Genomic DNA, 24,650 nt, shown 5'->3' on the forward strand with positions numbered 1-24,650 from the left:
CAAGCTCTTCCCCAGGAAAGGCCGGAACTAGAGAATTGTCAAGTACCGACTTAGCACTTAGTAAGAACCTAATATCTCATTATCTCACTAGCACTTAGTAAGAACCTAACATCTCCCCCTTTCTTTTGATTTAGAACATAGGGTGGTCATAACCTTGAGACATAAATCCATCAATATGGGAGGCATTACACATAATTACATAGATTACATAAACACATAGTAACATAACACATGCTAGAAGTATGTAACAAATAGCATGATCAAATAATCATAAATTGAGAATTTGTAAATGTCCATAAGTCCATTGTCCATTAGTCTCATCTTGTGTTAGGAAATCCAATGATTCCTGCTAGTTTTTAAAGTTCTTTAACAGTCTTCTTATTAGCCATGCTCTTTCAGTGCCAGATGTTTCTTAGATTTTCTCCTTTGTTTTGAGGTCTTTCTCTTTTTCTGTCTCTCTCCAATGGACAAGGCGAATACGACTCATTGGCACCCATCTGATTCCTTCTCCATCTGAAGAAATACAAGCAAACCCTCTCCCCCAGGCAGTTAACCTATCTGGTCCCTTCCATTTACCACTTTCTGGGTCTCTCCACATCACTTGGCGATTATCTAAGGACAGTGGAGCTGCTCGCACTGGACACTGCCCTTCTGGTGGGTTATAAAACCTGTCTGCCGAAGCCAGTGCATCGTTGTCAAAAATTAGAAAATTAGTGGTATAGAGAACTAAATTTAGAAGTTCCATAGGGCTACCTGTGGCTCCCCCTTTCTTTTGTTTTTGGAGGAGTGTCTTAATGTCTCTGTTTCTTCTCTCTACTATTGCCTGACCTTGTGGATTAAAAGGTATTCCAATAAAGTATAATACCTTATACTGCGCACAGAAGTGTGCAAAATGTTTAGAACTATATGCAGGTCCATTATCTGTTTTTATTTCTTGTGGCACACCCATAATTGCAAATGCTTGGATAAGGAATTCAGTGACCACTCGGGCTGTCTCTTTTGCTGTTGGCACTGCAAAAGTGAATCCTGAAAAGGTATCTACTACCATGTGGATGAAAGACAGACAACCAAAAGATTTATAATGGGTCACATCCATTTGCCAGATTTCATTGGGTGTCAAGCCACGAGGATTCTTCCCTGGAGGGAGTGTAGGAGCGTGGAAAGGAAGACAAGCTTTACAGCTTTTTACTATGCTCCTAGCTTCCTCTCTTGTTTTTCCAAATTGTAAACGTAAAGCTCGAGCAGCCTGATGATATTTAGAATGAGATTCTTGTGCTTACTGAAATAAAGGACTTCTGGTTAATATGGTTAGAAGGCTAACTGCCTTTGAATTTCCATCAAAAATAGAACCTGGAAGTCCACTATGTGAGTGGACATGAAAGATATAAATCTTGCCTGGATGTTTTCTCATTTGCTCTTGAAGTTCCTTAAAGAGCTGATAAATATTGGAGGCTGCAAATTTTATTTGGGCTGTGGCAATTCTTTGTACTACACCTACTGAATAGGCTGAATTAGTAATTATATTTACATCTCCTGGGTAATAAGAGCTAGCATGATAGCAAATAATTCATTATGTTGAGTGGACTGAAAAGGAGTCCTGACTACTCTCTTTATGGTTAAATCATGAGAGTATACAGCACAAATATTTTCTTTGGAGGCACCTGTAAAGATTGTTGGTCCTTTATGAGGAACCTTAGAAACCTTTTCTTCAAAAATCCATAGCCAATTATGTAGTAGCTGGGTTATTTTTAATGTAGATCCATGTGCAAAATTTGGAGCGGTGGCCAATAAAATTTGCCATTCTGGGATGGTCTCACAGCATACATTAATTTGTGCGTTAGTATAGAATGTGTATATTTTTTCAGGACTTATTCCAGATAATTGTATTACTCTCTTAATAGCCTTTAATAAAATCCTAGCTACAAGCACTGGGTAAGGAGTAAGGCTTTGTTCTGGTTGTGCTGGGAGGTTCACCCACTCAATCACACTATCTCCTTGATGAAGGACTGCTGTGGGTGCCTCTTTTGTAGCAAAAATTGATATTTCCAAGGGTTTTTGAGTGACTCAATTACATTGGATAAAGCCAGTTCAACTTCTCTCAAAGCCTCTTGTGCTTCTTTTGTAAGCTGGCGTGGTGAATTTAAAGCACTGTCTCCCCTTAAAATGTCATATAGAGGTTGCAGTTGATTGGTAGTTAAGCCTAACACTGGACGCATCCATTGGATATCTCCTATTAATTTTTGGAAATCATTTAAGGTGTTCAACTTCTCTGTTCTTAAAGAAAGCTTTTGTACTGTGAGTGTCTTAGGATATACTTCATATCCTAAATGTTGAAAAAGAGCATGTCTTTGAATTTTCTTCTGTAGCTATATGCAGTTTGTAGTACTTTAGTGTTTCCATGGTCTTTTGTAGACATGTTTCTAACATTTGTTCCTCAGGTGCACATCCCATAATATCATCCATGTAATGTAACAATATTACTTTTGGAAATGCTTTTTTATTGGAGCAAAAGCAGCAGCAACATAAATTTGGCACATAGTAGGGCTGTTTTGCATTCCTTGTGGCAAAACTGTCCATTCATATCTTTTATAAGGCTCAGCCAAATTAACACTAGGCATTGAAAAAGCAAATCTTTTCATATCCTCCTTATCTAGAGGGATAGAATAGAAACAATCCTTAATGTCTATAACCCAAAGAGGTCATCCTCTTGGCAACTGAGTAGGAGATGGAAGTCCAGGCTGAAGAGTTCCCATAGTTTCCATCTGTTCATTTACTCTTCTTAGCTCAGTTAACATCCTCCATATCTTGAAATCCATATTTTTTAGCTTGTGTTATTTCCGAAGGTCTATGATCTTTTAGTTACTTCCCATCATCCTGTCTAGTAAGTAGGTCAGTGCGTTCTGCTTGTACAAAGAACATATGTTCTTTTCATGTAACTTCATTTTGCTTCTCTTTTTTCAGATTGTTCTTCTCTTGCATATATTTGAAGTCCCAATTACTTATCTCTTTTCCTTCTTTGAGGAGACTGATCATTATGGAAGTGAATTTAAGTAGTTATCTGTTTTTTAATCTAAAAAAAACCCTGCTTATTTTATGTGCTCTGCAGGCCACAAAGTCTGCCGTTTGATCCTTTTTACCTTCGTTTAAGAAGATTATTTCTCTCTTGAATCATTTGAGAATATTCTGTCAAAGTTGCATGTCATTTTGGAAATCCATATGGTTCTCTGTCTCATCAGGTATGGGTTCAATTTCCTCTGTCTTGCAAAAATGTTTAGAGATGTGTCCTGTCATTTAGTAGTCTTGGCTTTTCTGTTTGATCTATCTGTTCATGATAACTTTTTTTTTTTTTCCTCCTGAGATCTTCACTGATTTAATATACTTTGGTTTGTGCTTTTTTTCCATATGTCCTCTATTGTTCATTTTCTGATTGTTTCTTTGATGACACATGCTCCAGATGGCAGATTTCCAAGCTCTTTCAGGCTTCTTTTACATTCGGGAATTCACTTGTCTCTGACTTCTCCCTCAGACTTTGAGGGGGACAGAACTGTCAGTAGAAGGATGCCAGACCACTTTCTTCAGACCTAGTGCACCCCTAAACATGTGTTGATACCCTAATTCCATTTCTACTCTTATTTACTTTATATTCACCCAGTATTCTCACAGGGTCTGGAACTTAAGTGTTTAGTAAATAGTTGACTGATTAAAAAAATAAAAAAGGAATTGACTGCAAAGATTGTTTAATTTTTGAGTGAAATTGTTTTATTTCTTTTGAAATTAAATATAAAAACCACAAAATGTATATTTATATGTACATAGCACAACATAAAAAAAATTCAATAGAAAATCATGAATTTTCATTTCACAGTTTACTTTTTTTGAAAAAATACATAATAAATGCTATACATTGTTTTCAAAGCTACCCTGCCTTTCTGTGCTTTCATTTGTTTCTCATGGGCATTTTTAATTTTTTACTCCTGCCCTTCCTACCTCATCTTAGAGAATGCTAGATTAGATGTAAATGTGTGTGTGTGTTTGTGTATGTGTGTGTATAAAACCATTCTATATTTTAATATTTCTATTTCTCTAGATATGGGTAACATTTTCCTTCATAGATCACTTATAGTTGATGTATGTACTGATAATACTCACAATGACTGAGTCATTCAAATCTACATCTACAATGTTGTCTTGGTTCGGCTCATTTAATTTTTCATTATTTCATGGTTTTAATTTTTAAGGATGCTACATATTTAGTTTTCTTTTGATGTTATTTCTGTCCACCAACTTCCCTTCCAGCCTATCCAGATCTAATATAAATGATTTCTACATAAGCAGATTTGAATATTGCTCTTAACAGAATTCTTAGTGATTAATGAAAAAATAATTTCAAAAGAGAACATAAATAGCAACTCATGACATAAGAGAATTCCTTACTGGTGGAATAAAGATGCTAAATTAAAGGCTACCATTAAATCAGCAAAATTTTAATCATGCCATTTTGGAACTGTTCTAGTTATAACACCTCTGGTTGATAATGGCTTTCTTTTCTTTTCTTTTCTTTCTTTTTTTTTTTTTTTTTTTGTTAAAGTAAGTTTTGATAGTGTGCTTATTTACAAGTTATATTAAGGTGAAAACATCTACATGGTATACCTTTAATTAATTTTTAATGAAGTATCAAAAGTATATAAGGCTTAATTTAAAATTATATTGCAATGGACTAAACAAAGCACAAAGATAAAATGATTTTCTGACCAGTATTTCTTAATTTAAAATAACCTGTTACTTTTCAGGTTAAGCAAGTATGTACTTAATATTTTATTAAATATAACTTACTTAAATTTAATAATTTTATTAAATTGCATAAGTTTTAGTACAAATATTTGTAAAAGCTATTTCATAATCTTCGGGGAACTGGAGTTCAATTTTATTTGGAATCCAGAATTTATTTCAATATGAAGTATAGTTGAGCGAAACTTCTCAATCTGATAGATTTTCAAATGTATTAAATATCTGAATTGTGTAATAAAGGTCTACCTTGCATTTCAAGATTCAGAGTGTGATAAATGATCAAAATAAATTCACATAAAGATAAAATTATCATGGATTTGTTTTTCTTTCATATATAGAGGGAACTATTCTTAAAAAGACAGTGACAAAATATATAACATGTAGCGAGCTGTCGTCTCCAGAAGCTGCGGATCGCTCTCTGGGAAGAGATCTGCTGTATCTACTCAAATCTCTCAGACAGATTCTTCTTCCTGTAGGGAACCTTTGTCTCCAGGCAGTTGCTGTTAACTCTTGTCCAGAGAAATGACTTCCCTTCCTGCAGAGAGCCCCGTCAGGCCTGATGTAATGCAGAGACCTCTCTTATCTCTGGAGTGGTGTCCTCTTTTATCCTCCCAGAAAATGGGCATGGGATAATGCAAGGGCTTCTGGGAAGAACCAATGAGCTTGCTCCTTCTAGGATTCCTAAGGTGTAAACTCCCTTTACAAGTCTGAGCCAGAGAACTGTCAAGTCAACCTGAGTTCTCACCTTGTAATTGTCCAGACAACCTGAGTTCTCACCTAGTAATCCTAACAATAACAATTTATCTTTAGGAAGCATCTTGTTACAATGTTTTAGATTTGTGTTTATAATTTCCATGTTCCTACTCAATGATCTTTCTTTTCACATTTGGAAACTTGGCTCATGAGAAACATCTAAGGAGGATATTACTTTTGTGCTTTGAAAGATGTAATTTTGTCACTTGAGTTATTCTATCTATCATTGTCACTATACCATTTCATACTATGTGATTCATATGTATGTTTTTCAACGAGTCCTCAATAGACAATTTCCTGAAAGTATCAAAATCCTTTTTCTTATTGTTTTAGAGCATCACAGATATGAATGGATCATTTCGGCTATACATTTGTTAAGATTATTTCTTTTAGTTTTGATGAGGTTTTTCTTGACTTTATATATATACAAATATACAAAGTCAAGAAAATGTGAAAAGGTGTGGAAAAATCTTGTAATTATTTTATCAAAGTTGAAGTACAAGCTCTGCCTCCCACTACTTGTATAACATCGGGCATGTCCCTTAGATGATTTCACATACAAAGAAAATTAACTTAGTCCAGAATTATGTTGCTAGTTGCCCTGTGGACAATGGGTGGGCCTTTATTTTCTCATTTGTTGGGAGATAATAGCATAATTCCAAAGCATGGAAAAAATTAATTCATCATGTATAATACGGGAATTGTGAGAAAAAGCTTCTATGATAACAAGTATAATTTCATAAACTTTGAAGGAGATATTTTTAGTAACAGCTTTTCTCTGAGGCCTTTTCTAGAAATTTAAGTAGAAAAACCTATCATTTTCTAATACAGGTTTGAAATATGAAGAATACAGAGAAAATGGATAAATTTACATGTAAAGTAAAGAATGAGCAACTGAGAGAAGAGCATTCTAGGCAACTAGAAAAATAGAAATAGGAAGAACAGCAGGAAAAATGAATATGAATGATGTGAAATTATTATTAATCTTTGATTCAAATAAGAGAAATGAAAATGGATTTCTCTCCCTCTTTTATCAAAGTAAGGAATTATGTATGGAGAAAATTGCTTATAATGTCTGACTTGGGAGATTGTTTAGTTTGTGAAATGGTGGTTATTATTATGCTTTGTTTTTGCTTTTTTAAAAGGCTGTCCCTTAGGAGGGGGAAAATTGAGAAATAAAAATAATTTTAATAAACAATTTTATACTCAATTAGGTTATTACAAATGGCCCAAGTGGGAAATGTTCCTGAGTTGGCATCCACCAAATTTGAGGGTTAAGGCAATTGGAAGTCATTCTTAAGCCATATAGCTTTTCCTAAAATCAATAATGCAGCAGCATCGCAGTATGGATGTCCTCTTGTATTGGAAAGCTCTTGGCTTGTTTACACTTATTGGTTGGATAGTAGTCTTAAAGGAAAGATGATGTCAATATATATTTCCCCTATTGTTACTAATACATTTTCTTCTAGTATTTGGGTTTTAAGTAGAAAAGACAGAGTAGTATAATAGAACAGTCAGGAAAGCAGAACTATGGCGGTGTGTGGCCCATAAACAGCTTAGGTTAATAAATTAAAATGACCACACTGTGTACTCTAAATGTGTGTTCATTTAATCTCTCTCCCCACACACATCTTTCCAATTCTGTCTCGTGACTAACTTTTTTATCTTGCTTTAGTGATTGATTAATCTTTAGCTTAGGCATGTGTTTTTAAGTGGAATAAGGAGATGACTAACAGTATGATGTATCAAGTTAAAAACAATAAGTGAGTCCTTATAAATGGATCTTTTCAATAATATATGGAGTAAACCAGCTTACTGTATATAGAAAAAAGTATCACAGGAGCCAGAGAAGAAAATTATTTGTTGCCATGATGGCAGTGTTTTCTTGCCATCAATAGTGCAAGCTCTATGAAAACATACACACACACACACACACACACACACACACACACACACACACACACACACACACACACACTACTTACCAACATCTGATTCAAGTGTTGAGATGAATTTTGATAATAATGGTGAATGGAGACCCATAAACCTTGATATGGAATCTAGGCTTTGTGTCTTAACAGATTATGTGAGAGGAAGAAAAGAGAAGGGGACTGGCATTTATATGCCCAGGAATGTGTTAGTAACATATTGTATAGGATTATATAATGTATTTATTGTATATATTATTTCATGTAAATCACTTAATTGCTCTGGGACTCAGTCTTTTCATGTCTAAAGTGGGAGGTTTGATAGTATCATATGAATAGAGCTGGACATAATGTTAAAATTTAGCTCATTAGGATTTAATTAAACCTGGGATCTAGTAACTTTTTTAAAATTTACTCTTCTTAATTTATTTCATTATATATTTCTCAACTTTTAAAAATTTTGAGTTCCAAATTTTCTCCCTCCTGCCCCTCTCCCATCCATTGAGTAGGCAAGTTATATGATAGTAAATCTATAAATTTAATCAACTTAGAGTTGATTTCTTCATAATCGTATGTGCTTTATACATTTTACAATGTTATTCTGAGAAAATGTCTGCAGATTTCTCCAGATGGCCAAAGGAATCTGTGACACATAAAAAAAGTAGACTCCCTGAGATTCTAGTGCTAACCCTCATTTTATATATGTAAAAGAAATGAAAGCATATATATATCCAAGTTCATACTCCTACTGCCTCAATCTGGATTTAAACCCAGGTCCTCTTGATTCCAAGTTCAGCATGTACCTGGAACATATTATGAATACAGAAATGCTTACTCCCCAATAACTGACTAGTAGCAATGGAGTCAATCTTTTCATTCCTGCCCAAGAATGGGTAAAAAGGACAAACCATAAGGTGAAGAGAATTGGAGTACATTGGCAGGCTTATCAGCCATTGTTACCTCAAACAATAATCTTGAGTTAGAGACTGATTATAACTACTGCTGCGAAGGACTATGGGAAGTTGCAATGAAATGATTGCTTGTTCTTCAGATTTACTTCTCTATGGCTACATGCTCTCTACTCATTTCTTTATCTAATGTTTCTTACTTGATTTTAGGCCTTACCCATGAATACATGAACCAAGGCATCAGTGAGATAAATGCAAATTTAATTTTGGCAAAAGGGTCAACTTATTAATGCTCTTAAGTTGGGGTTCTGAATATCAACTTGTGATTGTATTCCTTATTGTTTAATATGAATTTTACAAAGCAGTTAAGGGATGTATTGCTCCTGAATTAAAAAAAAAAAAGAAAAAAGAAAAAAGAAAAAAGGTATAGTTGTGAGATCAGCAATAATTGATGTTAAACAACGTCGTGTTAAAGTGTAGAACCCAGTGTTCTGGAGAACTGATTGTTAGTTCTCCAGCATTTGGGGGTTCATAAACAAACCTCAAACTCAAGCAGTCTTGTCTCCCATTTTTACTTTCTAGTAAAAGAAGAATTAAGTGAAGCAAGAAGCCCAGACAGGAGCTTCATTTGTTGAATTGGTCATAGGCGCCTGACACTAAGAGTAGGAAGTGGATGGCGACAAGGTTATGGTCCAAAACCCTGAGCACTGAATCTGCGATCTTAAAGCTGGTACAAATTCTAAGAGAAAGCAAGGCTGAAGCAATAGTTGTGTAAATGGGAGACTTAAAAGGACTAGAAATGAAAGTATTCTGGAGTAAATAAGATCCAGAAGCTGGAAATCTTACATGTTCGGTCATTTAAAGACCTGGAAGATGCTGAGTCAATGAGCATTTTTAAAGTACCTATTATCTGTGTCCTAGGTATTGTGATTCACATCTCATTTCACATGTAGATATAAATCTAGTCTTATTGGCTATAAGCATATTGGGTTAGGAGAAAACTTGAAAGTTATAAATTTAAGAGATATGACCTAAAAAAAGGGACTATTGAGGTGCCAAAGCCTTGGGCAGATGAAGTGTGCCTCTGGTGCTCAGAATGTCTTTTACAAGAAGTGCATTAAGGAAGCTCCATCCAGGGAGGCAGAGGAAAAATGCCAGCCAGGCTAGAGCTCTTGAAGCAGCAGCCAGCTCCCAAGGAGTCTCTTCCAGTACACAGAGGTTAAAGAGAAGGGGTTGTCTTTTTACAAAGAGACAAGAATGATAGCACCAGTCACCTAAACAGGAAAGCAAACAATGAGGATAAAAATATAATGTCTGGGGGAAGCATTGTACGTCCATTTTGACTTATAGGAATGACTATTATGTTTTAATATTTATAAAATACTTTAATTCCTACTAAAACCTAAGAGACCAATAGTGCAAACATTTTTGTTCCTTTTTATAGATGAGACAACTGAGATTTGGGGAAATCAAGTGATGGCCTAGAGTCATATAGTAAGAAAGTGATGGAACTTAAAACTGGAACCCTGGTTTTCTGCCTTCCGGGTAAGCACTGTGATACTCATGAGGGATGTCTTGCTATAAATTGTAACTGTACAACAATGGAGGATGGAAGCTAGAGGCTAGCTATATTCTCTGTCCAAAGAGTTTTTTTTTTTAATGATTTTTCATTTATGGTTTACAATGAAAATATTATATAACTCCCCAGGAAAAGAAGATTTGGAGTAATATGAATTTTGAGCATCATAATAGCCATAACCTTTTTTAATTTAGTTTTTTTTTATTTCTCTTATAATTTAATTCTTGCCTGTATTCTGTCATTTTAATTTGCTACCTCTCAAACGTTAATGTGTTCTTGTTAATCTCTTTAGTAATTATATTGGTTTACATGCTATTTCTAGTCATTTCATGATAAATTGTGTTTGAAATAGTGTTTATTAAACTTCTTTTCATTCATTCTTTTTCAAGTAGCAAACTACTTCCTTAAATCTTTCTGATTTGTATTGAGGACTGGAGTGAATGTACTTGATCTTTTTTATCTGTCATCATCTATATATGCATAGAATAGTATTACTTGGAGGGGCTCTATTTTATAGATTGGCAATCAACAAAATGGTGGTTAAGACTCAAGGGATGTGATCAATTATACAGGATGTCTCAAATCTCACCTTCTCATCTATAGCCAATGTGTTTCCAACTCACTTACCATTACCTTTTAGCAGTCCCTATCCCATTTCTTCCCTTTGTCTCTGGAACCTCAGATTCTTTCTCTCCACTTTCCCCCCAGTCAAAATCAGCCTCAGACTTGCAGGATGGTTATAACCTTACCAATTTTAGATTACACACAATAGTACATGCACAGATTTATTTTTGGATGCTACTAGGTACCACAATTTGTGCTGCCCCACATATCCCCTCTGGGAGAATTCCCCAATGTAGTAGATCATTTTCTGACAGGATAGGCATCTGTCCATTAAGCTCCACTTGGAAGGGACCAAGGAATAAAAATTCCACCTTCCCTGTCTTCATTTTCAATGAAACAGAGTAAATCACAGAGGCTAAGCAGGGTTGGATGGATATTGTTCTCATCATATTACATTCCTCTTTATTTACTTTTCTTCTTACTTTCCCTATTTCTCTTTAAGTTTACAGCATCCTTCCATATCTCAGGCTCAAAACCTCATTTTCATCTCTGATTCTTCACCCTTCCTGCCTCTGATTTTCTTTCTTTCTTTTACATTATGACATATTAAAAGGTTGTGAAATCTTGCTGTTTCTATCTCTTGCAAAAGATTTTGTATCTTTTCCCTTTCCCCTTCTCATATGCTACAAGTCCTCACTTCTTGTTTAGACTATTGCAGTGGGTTCTAAGTTGATTTTCCTAGTTCAAATCTTATCTCACTCCAAATCATTTTGAAAATTGTTATGAAAGGCATATGCATATATATATATATATATATTCAAATATGTATATAAAACCAAGCCACTCCTCTACTCTATAAATTGAATTAAAATTTCATTTCAGCACATCTTTTAACATTTTACCTTTTATATGTTTTATTATGTAAACAATCATCACAGTTATACATATGTATTTAATACATACATAAATATGAACATATTGGGGGTGCATACACAACAATATTTTACTGATAGGAATTACTATAATTAAAATAGTTTGAAGACTATAGGTATGAATACCAGTCTTCCTCTGGAGAAGAGCCTAGTGTATGAAGCCATTGTTTATGTTCTTAATCTTATCCCTGCAACCCTTGCTTTAACCAACAAGAATTTCTCATGTCACTTTGAAAAGCCATAGAGGAAATAGAATTTCATCCCTGTGAGCCCTAGAATTTTTGATTTTCTGCTCTCATGAATCATTATAATATATTTCTGAAAGAGATAAGAATTGAGTTGATTATGTGTAGAATCAAATTGGTAATTATCAAGTAGAATTATTGCTTATCATAAGCTCCTTTAAGTCAGGGATTATTTTCAAGTTTTTTTTTTTTTTCTTTTGGTATCCTCACAACAAAAAAGAGTAGAGAGAAGACATTTGATAAATGCTAGTTGAATTAAACTAAATAATGTTTTATAAGATAGGATTCACTGGACCAATTTTTGGTGGTGGGCAGACATTGAGTTGTGATGGGAAAGAATCCTTAGCTTGGAGGTAGATGTAGCTCTCGTCCTCAGCTTTGGCACTTTGACACTATGTGATACTGGATTAGTTACTCAGTCTTACAGAGCCTCAGTTTATAAAGAAAGGAAGAATGGTTATAATATTTACACTAGTTACCCCAGGAGGTTGTTATGGGTAAGAATGTTTTACAGAATGTAATATATAAACATGCTGAGTTATTATTATTCTTTTCTCCAACAAACTGGTTAAATACACTTTCTGTTCAATAACACATGCTAAGTACTAGGGGAAATAAAAAAGATTAAAAAGAGAGAAAGGTATATTCCTGCTGTTAATAGCTTAATCTATTGGGATGATATAATTTAATTCACATACAAATAAAAATATGAACAATATATGCAAAGTCTAGAGAAAACAGACAAAAAGTGTTTACTTTCAACGGGGGGAAGGGAATTGAGGAGGACTTCATGGAAGATCCTCCATCTGAACTTTGACAGATGTACAGAAAATTAACAGGCAAAATATGGCATAGTGATGGATATTCTAGAAATTTAAAAAAAAATGAACACTTTGGATAGAGGAAAACATGATTCTATGCAGTCAGTATTCACAGGAACAGTTAGTATGACGATCACATTGGTTCATTTGGAAGATTAAACTGGTAGCTATAAGGGGAGCTAGGTTGTATGGTGAAAAAATACTGGTCCTAAAGTCAACAATACATGAGTTCAAATCTGTCCTCAGAAACTTATAGCCATGTGAGCCTGGGCAAGTCATTTAATCTCTTTGACTCATTTTCCTCATCTGTAAAGTGGAGATGATAATAGCATCTATCTTACATGGTTGTTGTGAGGATAAAATGAGTGAACATATGTAAAGCAATTAGTAAATCATTGAACGGTTCATCTTTTTTTCACTTTTCATTTTTTTAATTAAGGCTTTTTATTTTCAAAACATTCATGAATATTTTTCTTGTTTTCTTTTTATTTTCTTTTTTAATAAAGCATGAATGATTCATTTCTATGAAATGAAATCTCATAAAGCTCTGAATAAATGCTAATTATTGTTCTTATTTCTATCATTAGTTAGGATATATTAGAGTGGGGGAATAATGAAGGCATGGATGAAGTGTGTGATTGGGAAAGCTAGGAACAAGTCATGGTGACATTACTGACAACAACAACAAGGGTAATTGCCTATTAAGTCAGAGGAATCTTCATTGGGAAGTTCATTTGACAGCCTGTTTGATAGTCTCCTACGGGGATAAGAGGATGGTGTAATGCATCTAGCCCCATAATACATCTCGCATGGAACCATGTGTCCATTAAACTCTGTAAAAAAAACATATAGTAATAATGAGGTAACTAACAGAAAGCAGGTGTCCTAGGTGAGTTAAAAATAATTCACTGTATATATCTGCAGGACATTATCCTTAGAGTATAGACAAAAAGCTGCCCTATGATGGGAGGCATTCACTTCACACTGGGTGCTAACGGAAGACAAGGAACCTATTATTTTTAAGACTCTCAGATCCTGAGATAGCAGTTTTGATCAAACCCCACTCATAACTTACCAGTGACTTTGGTGACATTATCAAAGAAAATGTGTTACTTTAGTTCCAAATGAAATAGAGGGATTACACATCCCCACCATCAGATATATAACGAATGCTGTAAAGCTTTGCAAGAAAACATGAGCTGCAGTGTTTAGGTAATGCCTGCTAACTGTGTACTATTGATTTCTATGCCAAGGATAAATTTAAGAAAGAGGAGAAAGATGTGAGCAAGTGCTTGAAAATTGAAAATAAATCCACTATTGAGGAGATCATTCTCTTTTCAGGATTTACAATGTAATATTGTGTTTACTCCTATGCTATTGTCCAAAAAGAAAAGAAGAAAGAAAAAGAACCCTGAACAGAAGCCAACTTGTCCAAGGCACATTTGAAAAAGCGCACCTTCTTTGGCATCTTGAATAAATGGTCATCCCATCTCAGCTAAACACCACAAATAGAGGAAAATCCATTGATCTGTGGACTTTCACTGATTACTGAAACTGTAAGGTCTCCTGTGCTTGTGTCCTAGTACTGATGCAATAGCTACCTGTTTGCGACTATCATCAATTACTTTTAAGTTTGGTCTTCTAGGAATAAGCTAAATGAGTGTAGATTCTTTTCTGTAGTGCAACTCATCGGATACTTGAAGAAAGAAATGAGGTCTCTCCTAAATCTTTTTTCTCCTTATATTAAAGAGAGTCTCACCTTCCCATCTATAGTCAGCTTGTCCCCAACTCACCTGCCATTATCTTTGAGCAATGCCTATCCCGTTTCTTCCCTTTGTTTCTGGAACCTCTGATTCTTTCCCTCCATTTTCTTCCAGTCAAAATCAGCGTCAGACTTGCAGAGAAGTTATAAGCTAACAGATTTTTAGATCACACACAATATTGCTGATTCTGTTAACTAATTCTTATAGCCTGGTTCAAGTTCCCTCCCCATCTGCTTACTTTCTTTTTGGGCACACTCCAGATTGTCGCTGTCCTTCCTAAAGTGTGAACTGAAAGTGCTATTCAGTGGATAAACCAGAATTCAGTGGAACTATTATTGCCTCAATAATAGCCCCAATTTCGCAAACTGGACTTCAGTTAATGCAATCAAAGTTCTGTTAGTTGTTTTTTTATTATTATTATTTTTATTTTATTAAAGCTTTTTATTTCTCAAAACATATGCATGGATAATTCTTTGACATTAATCTTTGCAAAACTTGTGTTCCAATTTTTCCTCCCTTTTCTGCACCTCCTTCCCTAGATGGAAAGTAGTCCAATATGTATTAAATATCGTATAAATATATGTTAAAACCAATATATGCATACATATTTATACAATTATTTTGCTGCACAAGAAAAATCAAATCAAAGCAGAAAAAAATTGAGAAAGAAAATAAAATGCAAGCAAAAAAGAGTAAAAATGCAATATTGTGATCCACCCATGGTTCCCACAGTACTCTCTCTGGGCATAGATGGCTCTCTTCATCACAAGATCACTGGAGCTGGTCTGAATCATCTCATTATTGAAAAGAGCCACATCCATCAGAAATTCTGTCAGTTTATTTAGCTACCTCTTATCAAGGTAGTTATGGACTAATATTGAGATAGGTGTAGTAAAGTCTGAGATTGGTGGTATTGGTAAATAGAAAGAATAGACTTAAGATATGCAAGGATAATTGCTGGACAATTCAGGGGGATCTTCAAGGAAGTTAGGTGGAATAATAGAGAGCTTGGAATTAGGAAAACTTTGGTTCAAATCTGACTTCAGGTGCTTACTAGTTTTCTGACCCTGAATAAAAGATGTAAACTCTTTTTTTCTCATTGACCTCATTTCCTTAACTGTAAAATTAGCATCTATTTCCTAGAAATGATTTGAGGTAATATTGGAAAACATTTGCCACAATGCTGGATACATAGTAAATACTTAGAAAATGCTTATTCCTTCTCTTCCTTCAAGGGGAGTATGATGGATATCTTCTTTGATGATGATGATGACAAAGTGTAACAAGCCCCATAACTTATTTACTAGAATACCATGTGTCCATTAATATCTGTAAATGTTATGTTTTAAGATCCTTAAATTCCATGTTGATTTTATAACACATCAAAAACTCAGGTATTTCTCATATTGACTGTTGGATAGCTTCATTTGCCCTATCTACTTCTCTGTATATACACAATTCTATTCCTTTTTTGAAACTATGTGTAGGACTTCATTTTTTCCCTATTAATTTCTTTAATGGCTCTATAACTTTGAAATACTTTTGGGTTCTGATTTTGCCACCTGATGCATGAACCTTCCCTCAGATTTGGGACATTCACAAACTGTAAATATATCTCGATATTTTTATGGAAATTACGGATGAAAAACTCACAATTTCTCAACCTCAGTTTTCTCTCCTATAAAATGGGATGGAAAGGATGAATTAAATTTCCTTCCAACTCTAACTATACATTTCTTTAGTTTGACTTTGATGAGCTAACCACTAATTTGCAGCTTTGGAATCAGACCAATTTAGAACAAATGTAAATGTATTATCAGCGAGTTGCATCTCTTCATTTTGTCTGTTTGATACAAATTTCATGCCACAATTCTGGAATTCTTCTCTGTCATCAAAGAAAAAGATATCAGTCTGACATGAACTATTCTTGAAGATATCTTTTCATCATCACTTTATGCCCACAATTTTTCTTTTAAAACTTTTTATTTTAAAAAATAATTTCTAGGATGGGGAGGAATCAATGTTAAGCCAATCATTTGAAGCAATTTTATTCTCATTTATTCTCTCACTCTCAATTCCCATTAGTGAAAATTGGGATCCCTTTTGCAATACAGTTTTGCAGCATCTCTTCTCCAACAAGTTCTCAATGTAAGGCTTAGCTCCTACAATTTCTGTCATTAGCCTGACCTTGTGACTTGAAGTCACTAAAATAGACATTTGCTCTCTTACTATTGCCTTACCTATCTTGGACTTTAATTTTCTTTTTTTTTTCTTTCTTTTTTTTTTTTTTAAATTAGCAAATATTGACCTTCCTTTGATACTTTTTTTTTATTTTATTTTTAAATATGCATTTCTTTGTCAATCATGCTGGGAGAGAAAAATCCGAACAAAAGGGAAAAAACCATGGGAGAGAAAAAAAAAATAAACAGAAGAAAAGAAGTAAAAATAGCATGTATTGATGATTTACATTCAGGCTCCTTAGTTCTTTTTCTGGATGGAGATGGCTTTTTCAATCCAAAGTCTATTAGGATTGCTTTTGAACCCTGAACCACTAAGAAGAATCAAATCTTTCCTAGTTGATCATTGTGCAATCCTGCTGTTAATGTGTAGAATATAATACTGATTCTACTTCAGCATCAGTTCTAGTAAATCTTTGTAGACCTTTCTTAAATAAGCTTCTCATTGTTTTTATAGAACAAAAAAATCTGCCACCTTCATATTTCACAACTTATTCAGCCAGTTGACGGGCATCTACTCATTTTCTAATTTTTTGCTGAAACAAAAAGAGCTGCTACAAACATTTTTGCACATATGAATCCTTTTTCCTCCTTTATGATTTCCATGGAATAGAGACCCAGTAGTGACACTGCTGGCTCAAATGGTATGCACATTTTATAGTCCTTTGGGCATAATTCCAAATTGTTCTCCAGAATGGTTGGATCATTTCATAAAAACAGTTCATTTGTGTCTCTGTTTTCCCATATCCCCTCCAACATTTGCCATCACCTTTTCCTTTCATCTTAGCTAATCTGAGAGGTGTAAGGTAGTACCTCAGAGTTGGTTTAATTTGCATTTTTCCAATTAATAGTGATTTAGAACATTTTTCATATGATCATAAATGGCTTTAATTTCATCAACTGACAGTTGTCTGTTCATATCCTTTGACCATTTATCAATTGGGAAATGACTTGTATCCTTATACAGATCTTTTTATATTTGAGAAATGAGACCTTTATCAGAAACACTGGCTGTAAAGAATTTTCCTTCAGCTTTATACTTCATTTTTAATCTTATTTGTATTGGTTTTGTTTGTGCAAAAAACTTTTTAATTTAATTTAATCAAAGTTGCCCATTTTGAATTTTATAATGTGCTTCTCTAGTTCTTCTTTGGTCATAAATTCCTCCCTCATTCAAAGATCTGATAAGTAAATTATCCCTTGCTCTCCTAATTTACTTATGGTTTCACCCTTTATACCCAAATAATATACCCATTTTGACCTTATTTTGGTATAAGGTGTAAGATGTAGGTCTATGCTGAGTTTCTGACATATTATTTTCTGTCCCAGCAATTTTTATCAAATAGTTCTCATCATCCTAGAAATTGGAGTTTATGGGTTTATCAAGTATGATATTACTATAAGCATTGATTATTGTGTCATGTGCATCTAACCTATTCCACTGATCTATCACTCTATTTCTTAGCCAGTACCAAATAGTTTTTGATGACTACTGCTTTATAATGTAGTTAAATGTCTGGTACTGCTAAGCCACCATCCTTTGTATTTTTTTTTCCATTAATTCCCTTGATATTCTTGACCTTTTGTTCTTCCTCAATTTTCTTTCAATTGATTTTGCTGTATATTTCCTAATCTGAAGATCTTTCAAGCTGGTGGAAGCAAAATAATTTATTTTTTCCTTATAGTAGCCATTATGTTCGTGCCATTCGTTGGGAGCAGCTGCCTTTTCCCTTTGGTCTTACTCTCAGCTCCAGCATAGCTGAAAATGTCCATTCTATTGAACTTAATTTCCATCATTAATCATAGCACATTTGATGAGAGTCAGGTGATCTTTCATCTTGATTTTTTTTTTTCTTTTGACTCTATTTTCTTCACTCTAGAATATATCACTTGATCCAGGTTCATAAGATCATAGAATTAGATCTGGAATGTACCTTAGAAGTTATCTGCTTCAGTTCACTCATTTTACAAATCATAAAACTGAGATTTATAAAAATTAAAAACGTACTAAAGGACACAAAGGTACTAGGGACCAGAATAGGGATTAGAATCCTCTCTTACACAAATCTAATACTCTTTCTATTTTACCATATTGCATCTACAAATTGCTCCTATTCTCACATTTCCTATTCTATTTTTCAGCTATTTGATATTTCTACCTCTACAAAATCTCTTGCATTTATTCCTTCCTCTATCTTAATTGCCTCATGAGGCTCTACTTACCCCTTGCCTGGACTGTTGTAATAGCTTTTTAATTGAACTGTTCTTTTTTTCCAAACTGTTATCAACTCAGCTGCCAAAATAACCTAAACAAAGCATAAATCTAACCAATTTACTCTCCAATTAAAAAAAAAATCATCAAGACTCTCTTTTGCCTCTAAAATAATACTTCTCAATGCAATACTTTTCAGGTTGTCATTTAAAGCTAGCATTATTAAAATCTCAGTTTTAGGCCAAATGTCCTCCTTGCAGTTCCTTGAACATAAGATTCCATCTGTTTCCTTTATGCATTTGTACAAGGTGTCCTGGAACACAATCTTTTCTGCCCTCTGTTTTATAGTTACCTTTGTTTACTCAGTTTCCTACAAAACTCATCTCAGAGGTTTGCTTCTGGGTAGAACCTTGCTAAAACCCCAAAATCTTCAGCAAAAAATGTGGTTTTCATCCTTATCTTTCTTCAATGATTGTAGTTTTGATCTTGTTTTATCTGAAATCATAATTGCTGTCCTTTGCTCCTATTTTTTGGTGTTGAATCTATTTTTCTCTAGTTCTTTATTTTAATTATGTTTAGTTTTTATGCTTGAAATAAGTTTTTTATAGATAGCATTCTGTTGGATTTTCCTTTTTAATCTATTCTTCTAATCCCTTCCATTTTACCAGTGAATTCATCCCCTCTACATTTACATTTGTAAGTTATTTTCCTCCATTTTGTCTTGTACTTACTTTCTCTTTACTTCCCTCTCTCTAGTTATTGTCTATCTTTCAAGTGTAAGATTTTCTTTGCTTATGTAGTCATAATAATCTCTCTCTCTTTTTTTTTTTTAATTCCTGGTATTTTACCAAAGAGTGTCTTTTACAAACCTAGCAACAAAGGATTTTTAAGGAATCTGCTTTACTAGGAAAGTATGTATACATCCTTAGTTCTAATTGGTAAATTCACTGGAAAGAGACAAAATGTGGCAGAAAATTCTGGAGTTTGAATTAGGAATATTGGAATCTTGATCCTTACTATAGGCTCCATTACCAGGAAAAGTCTCAGCATCTCAGACCTTTTAAAATTACCTCATCAGAAAAATTGGGATAATAAGATATCTTTGTGTTCTTTATAGATTTCAAAAAATTAAGTAAATTCTAGTTAACTTTGGTCAAAGGCTTTGCCAACATTAAGGAATTATACAAATGTAAACTGTGGAGTATTGGAATAATCACTTATCTTCATGAGACCAATAATCGATAATCTTATAGAATTTAGGTTCAAGTCTTTCCTCTGTCACTTAATTACTATATGATCTTTGCCAAGACTCAATTTCCTCACTTTTCGTATGACATTAAGAGCACTTGATCTACCTTGCAAGATATTGTGATACCAAACTGAATACTATATGAAGAATACAAATATTCTATTAAAATCAGCAGTAGAATCATCAAAGATTCTAAGTTAAAAGATGAAGTTAACAATCTGATTTGGTGGAAGGGATTTCCTCACCAACAATAAGAGCAATTCTACTCTGAATAAATCATGGATCCATGCCCCAAACATTTGTTTCATCATATCCCTTTGGAATTATTGAATTGCCAACAAGTAAATGAAGTAAAGAATTAAGTAAATGCAAGTAAATAAGCAAGGTCCCTTTGCTTTTTTTTCTTTGTATTCAGAGGATAGGGATCAGATAGTTACTATTACTGTTCAGAAGATGTTAACTCAAAAGATAAAATGGAAAAGTAAGTCTTAAGGTGTTCTCCAGTTTGGAAAAAGCATGAGTCTTTATAAATGAATCTTGACTTATATCCAAAGAACTTCTATAAGAAATTGAGCACCCCAAAACTCTTGATCAAGGGTTCTCAAACTACGGCCCGTGGGCCAGGCCCACTGAAGACGTTTATGCAGCCTGCCGGGTTATGACAAATGAGCTGAGGGGCAGAGACAAAGTGTGAGTTTTTATTTTTACTATACTCCCGCTCTCCAACAGTCTGAGGGAAAGTGAACTGGCCCCTATTTAAAAAGTTTTAGGACCACTGCTCTTAATCTTACTTTCTACCAAATCAAGCTTTTGTCCATTTTTCAATTTAGAATGATTCTAAGTTTTAAAAATCAGTCAGAATATCCAAACTAATTTTTTTTTCACTGGATTGGGGTCGTTCTCAAACATTTATTATGTATAGGATGCTATGTAAACTTTCAGAGGATAATAACATTAACTGTAAATCATTTTTCCCCACTGAGGCTATAAAACAGCAATAAGAGAAACACCTGCAGAATCCTAAATAATAAATAACCCCAACTCTCAGAGGAATAGTTAGGGAATCATAATAATTTTAAAAAATGAAATAATTTCCTTTGTTTCTGTCTTTTATTGAAATGTGAAAAGCTCTGTGTAAGTGGACCCAGATTGCAAAGTTTGCACTATCAAATTGACTTGATAAACTCTTACTTAGGCTCATTAGTACCACATTTAAGCATGTGGCCTATCACATGTTACTCTAAATGAATCAGAAACAAAGCCATTCCATTAGCTCTAATAAATGGTCTTTAGAAATATAACTGAAGGTAATTCTCTGAGGGACTGACCAGAGAAATAATTCAATGAGTTGTATGGATCCTGAAATAAATGTTTCATGTCCTAGTTGTACTGAAAATATAGATTATCTAGAAGAACAGTAGCTGTACCACCATTTTCAGAACATGTGTTCATTAATTTATAACAACTACTTGTTATACAACTACTGTGGACAATACATGATGCTGGGAAAAATGCAAGGCAAATTAAAACATAGTTTTGCCTCCATAGAGTTAACATGAGGGAATACAGCATCTTAACAAATGTGCAATTTTGCGCCATCACTCTACAGCAGATGTGATATCAGATAGTGAGGATATTGTGTGAAGTCTGAGGAAGGAATGGTCAATAAGTTAAAATGTGTTGGTTGGGGGGCAGAAGGGGTGAAGTGGGCAGTAGAATTGAAGCCTCTAATAATTTCCATTGATACCATGCAGAAATGTCCCATCCGGGCTTTACGGGCTGGTTAGCCTCCGAGTGGCAATATATGATAAAGGCTCTTGTTTTCAACTGCTTACAGAACAAGGAAAAGCAGATTGTGAGAATTGTGAAAGGAGAGTTTTCATGGTGAAGCAGCAAATTTGGCATGCCACATATTAAATTCTTCAAGACTGCTTGTCTAGCATTATTCACAGTTCTGCCTGGAGAGATTCCATTATTTGCTTAATTCCCTGAAGGTGCTGGAATTTGGGGGAAGTCAACTTCTACATAAATGCATACAAGATATGAAATGTATTATAGAACCTCTCCTTCCAAGGAGCCCAAAGCCTTTGATAAGTATCAATGTTATTAAAGGATAATTGGCAAGGAATTTTATTTCTTATTTTGAGAGCAAGAGGAACTTGGGAACAAGAGCCTCCGTATCTTTGACAGGCCAGGGATCAGGTAAAAAAAGTACCTCGAAGGCAAAGTTGTGAATTAAATTTGGTTCTCTTGGTATTCTCCCTTCTCTTCGCCTAAACTGAGCTTTTCCCTAAGGTGTAATATCTCTCCAATTAGAAATCTGAAGTGGGCAGACCACCTTGTCCCTTTGGCATTTAACTTTAGAACATGTGTTAGAGACCTTTCTTGATTTTGAGTCTGAGAAATAAATGATCCCTAATTTTCTTTTGGTGATCTTTCCTGCTTCTGAGACTCACCTGATCCAATTTTTTTTTCATTTTCTGTTTGTCTAAAAACCCAGAAAGCCATTTGATGGGGTGCCACATCTGTCAGATCTGGCTAAATGATCACTGTGGTTTTTAAGATACCATATTATAATGTCCCCTCCACCTTTCCTTTTAAATACTTGCCTCTCACTTGGCTATGGAAATAAACCATAATAAATTGGGCCAGCTCATAAACATTTTGGTATTAAATAGCGAGGCCGTCATGATCTTTCTTAGCCATCATCTCAATCACGATATTCAGCAACTCTCTTGTGGCTTCCTTATTGGGAGTCAGTGATCTTAAGGGCAATCAAAAGAGGACCCTTGCCTTTGGATTAATTCCTAGATGGTGGTTCAAGGTTATATATTGCCTTCTCAGGCTCTGACTTCCCAGAATACACTTGTGGGGATGTTTCAGCATCCCATGCTTTGTTGGTAAGACTATCCAAAATAAGTTCAAATGCTATCCCCTTGTGTTTGCTTAAGGTTAAAAAAAAAAAAAGTCTTTACTTTTATAAACCAATATATTCATGCAGCTAAAACATTTTGTTTGTTTAGATGAATAAAACAATGCTTATTAAGACACACAGTTCTGCGATAATATAGTAGTATATAGCTCTTGTAATGAAAAGGAAAAAATGTAGACAGCATTTTTTTATGAATGGAAGTTAAATTTACCATGAATGAAATTTAGGCAGCAAAATTAAATAATGGGGAAAAAAATCAAAACCCATCAGAATGTGATCACCTGGCAGAGGCTGGATGGCAGAATAGAGTCAGAAACCTAGCCAAACTGTCTCAACATTCCCTTCCAAAAATCTCAAAATAATATCTTAGATTAAATTGTGTGGTGGCAGAGCCAACAAAAGGTCATAGTAAGAAATTTTGTAAGACAATTCTGGAGGTTATCTGGAGAAGTCTCTGAAACTCTGACAGTATCCAGAATACACACAGTGATAACAACAATAGTGGGCCATGTAGATATTTGTAACAGCAATAGAAGCATCAGGAGTTCTTAGTCCAGAAACAGTAAGGAGGGATTGGAAACTTGATTAGAAAGAGATTATGTAAGGTGGTATTAAATTCAAGATTGGGAGCTCTTTAGAATTAATTCTTTGCCTATGTATAATTCTAGGTGGAAGGGATACTTTTGATTATTCACAGGGAATAAGGGGAAGAGTGGAAGCATAGCACTTGTGCCTGCAGGGAAGCAGGGGAGCTTTTTTGGGTAAAGAACAGAGAAGCATATGCTCCTTTTGCTATATCATACCACCTTGAAAGCATGAAAATTTGCAAACTCCCAGAATTAATCCCCAAAATGCCAGAAGCTTGTAGCCATGCCTCCCTGCCTACAGTTAAGCAAAGTCCAACTTTAGCATAAACTTCAAAATAGACTGAAAAATTACCAAATAATAAAAAAAACAAAAACAAAAACAAAAACAAAACAAACAAACAAACAAAAAAAAAAACAGAAAGAGGAGGAAGAGGAGGGAGAGAACAACAACATGACAGTGAATAGCTATTAGAGTTGCAGGCAAAATCAAAATGCAATATCAGAAGATAATAGCAATGTTAAAATAATTGTAATCAAAGACCCAAAGAAAAACACGAATTGAATCCATTAAGAATTCCTGGAAGAATGAGGGATAGAGGAAAGACTAGGAAAACAAAGGAAAATTATTAGAGAAAATCATGAAAAGCAAATAAACAGCTTGATTAAAGAGGTACAAAAATTATGGAAGAAAGTAATACCTTAAAAAGCATTACTAATGAAATGGTAAAAAAAGGGAAATTGCTGAAATAAAGACTTTCTTCAAAAAGGAAGAATTGATAAAATAGGAAAAGAAGAGGCACAAAATGTCACTAAAAATAGAATTCCTGAGTAGTGGAGTCAAGAAGCCAAAGAAGGCATGAAGTTGCCTTAGCTCTCCCCAGTTTCTCTCAGAAACAATGTTAAATCAAGCCTCTGAAGAGATTGTAGAATAATAAAATATATAAAAAGATGGATTAAAACAATTTTCTATCTTAATATAATTTGGAAAGACTTCAGCACTAGGTCAGAAGGCAAATTTCCAGTCCTTGAAACCAGGCAACATTAGGTGCATCTAGGTTGGGCTACTCTAGCATGGTAAGCAAGTCATCAAAGATTGAAGGCCCAGTCCTCAAAGCCTCAAAGCCAGAGACTCAACCCATGTTTCCCAGCACA

The 24,650-nt window shown here is 34.3% G+C and overlaps 1 protein-coding gene across 1 annotated transcript in view; it reads left to right on the forward strand.

Annotated features, from left to right (window-relative positions):
• LOC141547220 (polyserase-2-like) overlaps positions 1-24,650 on the forward strand; it is a 262,636-nt gene that overhangs the window by 218,849 nt on the left and 19,137 nt on the right. Inside the window, exon 4 of the mRNA XM_074275668.1 lies at positions 9,822-9,922. Within this exon, the coding sequence (XP_074131769.1) occupies positions 9,883-9,922 (40 nt within the window). The 5' untranslated portion in view covers positions 9,822-9,882. The remainder of the gene's footprint in view (positions 1-9,821; positions 9,923-24,650) is intronic.

The sequence above is a fragment of the Sminthopsis crassicaudata genome, chromosome 6, assembly GCF_048593235.1.
Source record: "Sminthopsis crassicaudata isolate SCR6 chromosome 6, ASM4859323v1, whole genome shotgun sequence".
Taxonomy (NCBI): Eukaryota; Metazoa; Chordata; class Mammalia; order Dasyuromorphia; family Dasyuridae; genus Sminthopsis; species Sminthopsis crassicaudata.